We start from the raw sequence: 11,146 nt of genomic DNA on the forward strand, positions 1-11,146 counted from the left end.
ACTCACTTTGTAGACCAGGCTGGCCTCGAACTCAGAAATCCGCCTGCCTCTGCCTCCCGAGTGCTGGGATTAAAGGCGTGCGCCACCACGCCCGGCTACAACCTCTTAATTTAACCTATAAACTAATTTAATGTTCTAATCTCTCTGGAGTCCTTTTTTGGAGTATATCTATATGTCCTTTCATAGCTCAACCACAGTCCCTAAGAATGCAATGGCATAATGGATTACATTTAGTCTTAATTTTTTGAAAGTTTATGAAGACAGGTATCAGACAACAGCTATTATTATAGCTAAGAAGCCTAGTACAAAGGCATTAAATGTTTTTCAAAATAAACATTATGAACTGCAAACTCACACTAGCTTTTTTCTTATGACTTCCAGATCATCAAACTCAATTTTTTTTTCCTTTATAGACTTTGCACTTTGATCCATGGTATTTTGTTGACCAGTTTCAATAATATCATCCCCAGGTTTCAGCTGATCCCAGCGAGCCTTGAACTTGTCCAGCTCTTGGTAATAGATCTGAAGGCGGGACTTCACATTTCCCTTCATCACTTCAATCTATAAGCCAGGTACAAAGCATTTAGCACAGAGGAAGCTCACGGGTTTCACACCAGTATTTTCAGCAAATTTGTTGAAAAGTGAGAAAAATGTCAACACCAAAAGGCTGTTTTTTATCTAATATAGTAATGAAAAATTAGAATAGAAATTAACAATAATGAGAAATAACTGTCAACTGTAAACATTAAACAATTCTTGCAGTTCACAGCACACCTACAATTATCAACAAAAGCGAAGCCATTTTAAAAACAGCTCAGGTGCTGGAGGGATTACTGATCTTCCTGAGAACTTAGGATTCCCAGCCCCCACGTGGTGGCTCACAGTGGCCTATAACTTCAGTTCCAATAGATCCAGCATCCTCTCTTGGCCTCTAGAAGCAGCAGGCATACAAACACGCATACAGGCAAAGCATCCACACATATAAAATAAAGATAAAATTGAAATTGAAATTTTTTCAAAGACTGCTGTTGCTGTACCTAAGCATATTATTAACTTAGGACACTATTTCTCAGAATCTTCAGCTGTGAGAAAGACTAATTAGTCAATAAGATATGGAGTACAGACAAATATGCGCTACCCCAGGAAAACGTGTGTAACCCCAGAGAGATGAAAGCAACATCAGGTAGACATGTGTAAGTCAGGTAGATGTGTACAACCCTGGTAGATGTGTACCACCTCAGGCAGATGTGTGCAACCCCAGGTAGATGTGTGCCACAACTGATATACCTGTGTAACCCCAGGTAGATGTATTCAACCTCATATAGATGTGTTCCACCTCAGATAGATGTGTGCAACCTCAGGTAAACATGTGCAACCTCATGTGTGCACCTCAGATAGACACGTGCAACCTTAGGTCACACCATAGAAGCCAGATGGTGCCCTCTCCTTCTGCCTCTTTCCCACAAAGGAGCAAGTGCAGAGGAAAACACCCTAGACAACACCTCAGAGACTGCAGAAATTTAATTCAACAAGTGTGGGCTCAGACATAATTATAGCACTAGAGATATCATTCTAGTTTGTGGAGAAATGCCATTAAAAGGATGTTCCATGTGAAACTGTCATTTTCATAAAGCATGAAAACATTATAAAAGGAACAGGACAAGATCAATTTCAATAGCAACAGTGAACTCCTAACACTGAGCTATATTGAAATTATGCAGGCAACACAAGCTGAAACAGTCTCACCTGATCTTTAATCATAAGTTGATGACTTTCCATCATCAGCTCGAATTTGTCCCACTTGGCTCTCAGATTGCTAACTGTCTCTACCCCTCCACCTGCCACAGTACGCAAAAGCCTGTTTTTGTCTTCAGCTTCTTGAAACAAGGGCAAAATCTGAGGGTTAAAGAAAACAATCATTTTATCAGTCTCTCATGATTTCATTCCTTTCTTGTTGGGAACTAATAAGGGGGGCCCAGGGGATGCACTGGGGAAGGGAAAGACCCACACCCAGCCAGAGTTTTACCTTTCTCTGGTCTGTCAGGCATGGGAGGGCTGCTATCTACCTTCCACTCATCCCCAGGTGAGCTTCTAAACCTCTGACCCACTCTTCGGGGGGTGGCCAGGGGCAGCCCTACCTTAGGATTCCCAGAGCTACTTTGCTACAATCACCCAGGTTATGGGAGAGAGGGATGAGGGAAGAGGTTCCCAACACTGACAAGGGTTGAGCACAGCCTTGATGAGCAGAGACTCTCTATGGTTTTAGAGCTTTATTGTAGAAAGGCAGGGGGAAAAGGAGAGAAGGTAGAAAAGAGAGAGGGGGAGAAGGCTAGAGAGAAAGAGAGTAAAAGGGAGAGAGAAAAGGAGAAGACAAAGAGAGAAGAGAGAGGGGGAAGGCTAGAGAGAAAGAGAGTAAGAGGGAGAGAGGAGAGGAGAGAGGAGAGGAGAAGACAAAGAGGAGGGAGGAGAGAAAACAAAGAGAGAAGAGAGAGGGGGTGAGAGTGAGGAGTAAGAAGGAGACAAGTAAGAGAGTGAGAAGTAAGAGGTAAGAGAGCAAGCAGGGGCTGAACAGCCCCTTTTATGGTCTTTACTATTGCTAGGTAACTGGGGAGGAGTTTAGCCTGGAGGTCAGAAGCTTGGGACATTGCCTACTGACTTCTAGCCATGCTTCTCTTGTGGGGGCTATTGGGGGTGGTAACTTAGGCAGGAGCCAGAGTTCCAGGAGCATGCAGGAATGCCTACTGTGTCATGAAGGTGAATTATCACCATTTCCGGAGTTCAGACCTCAGCTCAACTGGAGACCAGCCTGCAATGCCCCATACTTTTATATATATATATATATATATATATATATATTCATATATATATATATATATTCATATATATTCATATATATTCATATATATTCATATATATTATATATTATATATAAATTATATAATTATATAATTATATTGTATAATTATATATTTATATTAATATAATATATATATTATATATATAAATTATATATTCATATATAATTTATATATAATATGTATTATATATAAATTATATATTCATATATAATTTATATATAATATATAATATATATAAATTATATATTCATATATAATTTATTATTATAAAATGTATATCACATATAAATATTTATTTTAAAATGAAATCAAATTTAAAAATTTGTTTTGAAATAATTTGTTAAAATTCCAACTATAAGGTTCCTAGTGCTTACTATTAACACACTATAATCTCAGAAATTAATGAAAAATAATTGCTATTGGGAGGTAAAGGCAAGAGAATCAGAAGTTCAAGGTCATACTTCACTAATAGCAAACTCAAGACCACTGTGGACAATAGATCATCCATGTCTTTAAATAAAGGTGTCTCATACCAAAGCCAGATACAGATAGAAAAGATTCAGACTAATTTTTCTGATGAACACAGACATGAAAATACTCAGGATTCCCTCTTCCCGGGTGTGTCATTCATCATGCTGACAACTAAGGTCAGCCAAGCTTGCACATAAACAGACTCCGGGACAGAAATCACATGGTCAATGGACCGTTCCACAGATGCAGAAGAAGCCTTTGGCAAAGTTCATCATCCTACATGATCAGCCCTGAAGGCAGGAAGAAAGGGGGTCTTCAGAACAGTGGTGCCATAGACATAGAAAGCAGGGGACACTATACTGAAAGGGGACAGAAGCATTCACTAAGGACCTTTTCACTTTCTCTGAGAAGTTTACAAGCTGACTGAGTCTTCTTCCTTCTTGCTCTAAACAAAGCTTTAGCCCCTGAAATGATGTGCAAATGCTGCCTTGTTCCTTCTGCTTTTGCCAATCTAGCCTCCCATCTCTAACAGTGAACTTTTCCACTGTATGTCCCTTCTAACTCTGTTCTAACTTTGTATTCACATTAAGGTTCAAACTCTGAAGAAACTCGTATGGACTGCTGACTCTAATAACAAGGTCTTTAAAAGGTTGCAATACCTCTAAAAGGAATACAAAATACTACTGTGCCTACTTTATTACAGGATAAGTTCAGTCACAGCTACACAGTTGGACTACATTATATGGACCTCTTCATAATGTTCAGATTACATAGGTCTAATTAATCATGTAAAATACCTAATCTACACAAAGTAAAGATGGAAATAATTGCTTTGTTTTGCATTCTCACCTCAGGCCTCCGATCCTGCAGGTTACTATACTGTAAATTTGTATCACCTATTTCTTCCACAGACTGAGGTATAACTGTTAAGACCTTCATAGCCTCAGTAACAAATGTATCAATTTCATGTATATGAGCTGAAAGAGATGATACATTATTATTATTATTATTACTACTACTATTACTATTATCACCAAAAAAAAAAAAAAAAGCAGTTACATGATGACTAAATTAAGCTGCCTCAGAAGTAAATGTGTGCTGTGAAGTATGTCACAATCTATCACGTGCCTTCAGGGAACAAATGTTTCAAATGCAGAGTAAAACGAAAAAATTCCCATGAGAGTATAGTTGCTCTATATTGTATTTAAAATGATTTGAAAGGGAGAAGAAGAAATAGCTCAGCAGTTAAGAGCACTGACTTCTCTTACAGAAGACCAGGGTTCAGTTCCTAGCACCACCATGGAGGCTCTCAACTATCTATAACTCCAGTTACAAGGAACAACTCACTTTTCTGATCTCTGTGGGCAACAGGCACACATATGGCACATATACAGGCACATACACTCTACACAGCTAAAATAAAAAAAACTAAAGAAAATTTGATGAAAAAACAAAAACAAACTAAAATGTGCTCATTCCTAGCTCTTTCCAGTCTTCTAAATGATGGTACAAAACCTCAACTTACCATTTGGAGAAATAAGGATAAATATATGATATCAGTCTTATTATTGTTCTCAATTACATGCAACAAACTAATATGAACTCAACTTCAAATAACAAAACTATCTGAAATTTTTATACCTTTTAAAAATGAGTAAGAATGTTCCTATTTTCTTAAAATTATTATTTTGAATAACTTTTCAAGATATTTTAAGTTGTGATTGAGATTTATATTTTGTAACTATAGAAACCATGGCTCTACAAACAAAACCCAGAAAGAGTGAAAATGGAAAGGGATTTACTCTGTATGGACTTCTTCAGAGAAAGGACAAGCAGATCAAATAACTTCTGGATGAGATCATCAATCACAGTCTTCACAGGGCTGCAGTTGATGTTGAGACAATCCACCTTGACAGCACTGAGCAAACCAATGAACATGGGATTCTCTGGTTATTATTTATGAGTGTAAAACATGTTTCAACAAGTGCATCAATGTGTGACCATAATCTTTAAGAGCATGTACAATAGATTAAAAAAAAAAAAAAAAAAAAGCCTTCTATACACAAGTTTAAGTTTCCAGAAAGTCCATTTAGCACTGATTTTCTTTGTCTACCTTTTTTTTTCTTTTTTTTTTTCCCCCTTTTTTGACAAGGTCTCCAAGTCTGCCTCAAACTTACAATCCTCCTGCCTCAGCCTTTTGAATGCTGGAATTAAAGGCATGTATTCCTATACCTGGCTTAAAGTAACAATTTTTAATCATGAAATATATTCATTTTAAAATTATGAATGACTGAAATACTAGCAATAAAATATACTTAAATATTTATAAGTTCTAATTGTTTCAGTATATATTTATTTCATATTTTTTAATTAAATTTATTATTGTGGAGCCAACATACATATAAGAGTAAGAAAACAAATATAGACTGAATACAGAATGAATTTGACAAAAATAGAAGTTAATTTTAAATTAATCTTCATCAGTCATAGCAGCACTCATGTACCAGCACTTGTAAAGTAGAGGGATGAGGACCAATAGTTTATAATCATCCTTACTACAAAATAGGCTCAAGGTCAGTCCAGCATATACAATCTCAAAAAAAAAAAAAAAAAAAAAAAAGTCAAATTTTATGAAAAGCAATTTAGACATCTTATAATTTTAAGAGATATATTTTGCTGGGAAGTGGTGATACACATATTTAACTGCAGCACTCAGAAGGCAGAGATAGGTGGATATCTGAGTCTGACCCCAGACAGGTTTACAGAGTGAACTATAGGACAGCCTGGGCTACACAGAGAAACCCTGAACTGAAAAAAAACAAAGAGAGAGATATCTTTTATCTTTGAAGTTTGGATATTTTTGCTCACATCCGTGTTTTGATTTGAGGTGTCCTCACTTGTTGCTGGCCTTGATCCTCCCATCTCTACTGCCTGTGCTGGGATTAGGGGCATAGGCCATCACATATTGCCTTTTGAGTTGACCCTAACATGGATCTTGTAGAAAAACCTACAACTACTACTTTACTAAACCATCATAGTTCCCAACTATATTCTAAATTTATCCTTATACCCACAGGTAAGCATAGCCCTCACACCTTATCAAGGAACCTTCTCTTCGCAATAGAATGAGAAACTACAGAAAACCACACACAACCAGTCAAAATGCAGAGTTGTAGAATCCAGTGGATACATCTACAATACAACAACTCCTGCCATGTCCCTGGTCCATGACAAACTCCCAAAGCCAAAGTTCATGGATCATTGCAAAAGTGGGAGGAAAGACTAAGAGCCAGAGAACTAGGGAATTTGCTATGAGACTGTGTCTTCTGGCAAAGTCAGAAACTATAAAGGCTCACCAACATGACTGCTGTACTGGCTATTCCTGGTAGTCAATTTGACTATATCTGGAATGAACTGCAATCCAGAATTGGAAGGCTCACCTGTGATCCTGATCTTTAGGCTGGGAGATACAAGTTTCTGACCTGGATCTTGGCAAGGAGATCTCTGAGTTTAAGGTCATCTGGGACAAAGCAAGTCCCAAGATCCAGGTGTGGTGGCACACACCTTTAATCTGGGCCACACCTTCTGCTTGAGACCTACATAAGGACATTGGAAGAAGGAAGATTCTCTCTTCTTCGCCTGCTCTCCTTGTGGGACTGAGCAACTGCTAGATCCTTGGACTTCCATTCACAGCTGCTGCTGACCATTGTTGGGGAGTTAGACTGCAGACTGTAAGTCATCAACAAATTCCCTTACTATAAGAAACCACCCATAAGTTCTGTGACTCTGAGAACCCTGACTAATACAGCTGCCTAACATGAGCTGAACAAGGAAGACAACAGCAATCCACATGACAAAGCAGACTGGGAACGCACATGAGGTCTCAACCCTTCACAAAACATCTACAGGCAACTAAGGAACACTAAGAGAGGGAGAAAAAGTCTTGCCCAGGGAAGAGCACACCAGCTGTTATCTAATACCAACTGCTCAGCCCTGAAAACAAATGCACAAGTAACAGTACGCAGAACGAGAAGGTTATACTTACATACTTAGGAATACACACATACCAACAACAACCACAACACCAACAACAAAGAAAAAAAAAGGTTATAAATTTCAAAGAGAGCAGCAAGGGACATATAGGAAGGTTAGGAGAAAAGAAAGTGGTGGAAATTATGTAATTATCTTATAATCTCAAAACATGAAATAATTTTAAAAATAAAAATAAAAGTTTAAGAAATTTTTTTAGTTTCATATAGCCGGGCTAGCTTCAAATTCTCTCAAGAGCCAAGAACAGCACTGATGCACTGATTTCCGGATCTTCCTTTGCCTCTCCCTCCCAACTGCTGGGATTACAGACCTATGCCACAAAACCCAGTCTTAAGACGTGTAAGCCAGATGTCAAGGCATTGTCAAAGGATTACCTGTAAAAACTTAGAAACAAGACAAGTACATTAACTCATGGTGCTTGTAACACATGCTTAGAACGTGCGGCAGGGAGACTGCTAATTCCAAGACAGACTGGAATTTAATGAGATCATGTTTTAAAATAAAAAGTAAAAATGACTGGGGAGTAGCTCAGGGGTAGAGCAATTACCTAGCATGTGTAAGGTACTGGGTTTAGTCCTCTGTACAATAAAAATAAACAGGTAGGTAGGCAGGTAGACGGACATGATAGATAGCTATTTCTACATGTCAAAATCTCAGAATTGCTATATTCTAGCAAAAATTTCACTGACTTGTCCCAAATCAGGACAAGGGTCAATACCTTCTAAATCCCTACATTTAGTTTAGCGTCTAGTGCAGAATATATTCCATTCAGCATTAACAACAATTAAAAACTATTAACAACTTTTGAAAACATAGTCTGAACCAGTAATATATAGGCAAATTACTCCACATAATCATTAAAAGTATTATTTTCTTTGGAAGTATCTTTAAAGTGGAAGAAATTGTGGTTCATAATTTAAATTTATGCCAGATGAGTTGAGCAGCTGCTGAGCCAGATGACTACAGAACTCACTTATTATGCCCTCAGCAGACTTGGCTTCCTCCTCAAACACACCTGCTGCACTACAGAGGAAGCACTTTGATATCAGCTATCTCTTCATCTTGCCTGTATTTATGTAAAGCTCTTTGTGTTATAAACGCTCAGCACAGCCAGACGGTGGTGGCGCACGCCTTTAATCCCAGCACTTTGGAGACAGAGACTGAGTTCGAGGCCAGCCTGGTCTTCAGAGTGAGTTCCAGAACAGCAAGGGCTACACAGAGAAACCCTGTCTCAAAAACCAAAAAATTAAAAAATAAATAAATAAATGTTCAGCACATCTTACTAAAAGGAAGACTAAGTTAGTGAAAGAGGATGCTGTCTTCTATAAAATGCACATTCATTCTCACGGAATTCATTGTCAAAACAGCTCCAAGCAGTTGAAACTTCAGGTAGCAGAGGCATATATTCTCAAAGCTGGGTTATAAACTTCCTCTCAGAGGCTTATGTCCACATTTATGGCAGTACCTAAATGTATCTCTATGCTACATCTGTCTCAGGCCATTCTGAAAGGAAGCAGCATAGCCGAAGAACAGAGATAAATACCATGAACTTTATGTTCTCTAGAAGGCTCTCAGCAGCAGCTCTAAATACAGCTTGACTGTATTAAATATAGCTCCCCATCATCAGCTGAATGAGGCCTCTCCTCCAGTCTGTTCTACACAACCACATCTCAGCAGTCGGTTCCTGGACCACAGACCTCTCTCATCCTTTGCACGGTCTGACCCAGACAGTAGTTGGAATGTGCCAGTTGAGATCTATAGGAGAAACTAAGCTGATGGAATTAAAGAGGTATTCTTTTTTGTTTGTTTTATTTGCTTGTTTTTTGATTTTGTTTGTTTGTTTTTTGAGACAGAGACTCATTATGTAGCTCTGGCTGTCCTGGAACTCATTATATAAACCAAGCTGGCCTCAAACTCACAGAGATCCACCTGCCTTAAAGAGGTACTCTTACCAGTCATATCAAACTACTACTGTGTTACACAGCACACCAACTCCTCATACCTGGGAAGCCGTTCAACTTCTTTCCCTTTTATTTTCAATGCTTTAAAATTTTTCTCCCAATCATGCACAGTAGAAAGATTCTTTTCAACCAGAGCTTCCATGTCAACCTGTCCAATCACAACCCATTCCTAAAGAAGAAAAACTGGATTAAGGAAAGGGAACTGCCTCAGGGGCTTATATTGAAAAGTGAGGTTCTACTAATTAAGATCAACAAAGTGAGGAAATAAGTTGTTTTAGAATCTCTTCTCAGATTCAACGTATATAACTGCAAGTGTAGAAGCATTTCTACGAAGGACAGCCTCCAAGTGTCCAGAGCACTGGCCAGTCTAGAACTCTAAATTATAGACATCTGCAGTGCAAGGACAGTGGAGGAAAGGAGCAAATTCCTGACCTATGACCCTTATCCAGCACGAATGACCACTAAGATGAGAGCCTATACCTGAAGCTGCTTTATATGCTTACTCAGAGACAGTCACGATAAGACATCACATCATAGTGACATTTTAAACAGGAATGGGTGGCATACAGTGTGCGGCCTAAACTATACAGTCCAGATGTACTCCACCTAGGCTATGCAAGCACTCTACATTCCCCCAAAACTATACTACCTAGTGACAGATTTCTCAGAATGTACACAAGTTGTTAGCATGTCAGGAACCATAATGCGACAAGCTAATAACTAGCAGGTAATCATCCTGACGTGGCCTGCCTCGGATTATTATATAATCTGCAACAGGTGAGCCCTCATTAAGCAAGGGACTCATTTTAGGAAAGATTCCTGCTATTAAAATGCTTTTTCTGTTATTATTAAACATACATAACTATCACTAAGTAGTGGTGGCACACCCCTTTGGAGCAGCTCTCCGCAGATCCGCGAAGATGTACCATCTTGTAGTGATGCTATATAGACAAATAGATGACTTAAATCTTAATGATGACTCTATAAGAATTCCTAAAATTATATCTCTGATTATTAAGCTCTTTTATAATGGGATTGATATCAGGTCCATTTCTGATAGTCAAAGCTGCAGTGAGAATTCTGCCAGTCTCCCAAGTGTCACCAGTTAATTGCTCTGAGATGGTAACCAGACTTTCTCCTACTCAGAGCACATTCCAAGAGGTTGTAAAACAATTAACCAAAGGTCACTAAAAGGCAACTAACAATTTATTGTAGGTGCTAGGACAGAAGATAAAATACCAACTGGGTTTATCTATACAAAACTTCACTAATAAGTTAGTTATGGTTTTAAACCTTCAGTGAACCTGTGGAGCTCAGACAGATGATGGATGTTTAGCCAGACAATTAATGCTAATGGTTATGCATGTAAACATTCGCTGTTGTAAACTTCTATTTCAATTTATGATTTGATTTTTTGTGTGAACTTGTGATGAACTTTGTAACATGTGATCATGTATTCTGAATGATGTATAAGTACTGAGGACAAAGAGAAGAAAGAGAATCATCAAGAGAACTAACAATGGAGAGCTAAAATCAATAGAGGAGATGTTTTTGCCTTTCCCCACTTAGACTAGAATCATCTCTCTTTCCCCACTTAGACTGGAATCATCTCCCTTTCCCCACCTAGACTAGAATCATCTCCCTTTCCCCACTTAGAATAGAATCAACTCCCTTTCCCCACTTAGACTAGAATCATCTCCCTTTCCCCACTTAGACTAGAATCATCTCCCTTTCCCCACCTAGACTAGAATCATCTCCCTTTCCCCACCTAGACTAGAATCATCTCCCTTTCCCCACCTAGACTAG

At 38.4% G+C, this 11,146-nt stretch overlaps 1 protein-coding gene across 4 annotated transcripts in view; it reads right to left on the reverse strand.

The window, feature by feature from the left end:
- The window catches only part of Dync2h1 (dynein cytoplasmic 2 heavy chain 1), a 229,073-nt gene that overhangs the window by 195,613 nt on the left and 22,314 nt on the right, over positions 1-11,146 (reverse strand). For all 4 annotated transcript variants that reach the window (XM_021206255.2, XM_029543408.1, XM_021206253.2 and 1 more), the window contains exons 18-22: positions 9,382-9,509; positions 5,132-5,247; positions 4,179-4,306; positions 1,747-1,896; positions 356-561 (exon numbers count right to left, since the gene is read on the reverse strand). In XM_021206255.2, the coding sequence (XP_021061914.1) occupies positions 356-561; positions 1,747-1,896; positions 4,179-4,306; positions 5,132-5,247; positions 9,382-9,509 (728 nt within the window). The remainder of the gene's footprint in view (positions 1-355; positions 562-1,746; positions 1,897-4,178; positions 4,307-5,131; positions 5,248-9,381; positions 9,510-11,146) is intronic.

This window comes from Mus pahari, chromosome 10 (genome assembly GCF_900095145.1).
Source record: "Mus pahari chromosome 10, PAHARI_EIJ_v1.1, whole genome shotgun sequence".
Taxonomy (NCBI): domain Eukaryota; kingdom Metazoa; phylum Chordata; class Mammalia; order Rodentia; family Muridae; genus Mus; species Mus pahari.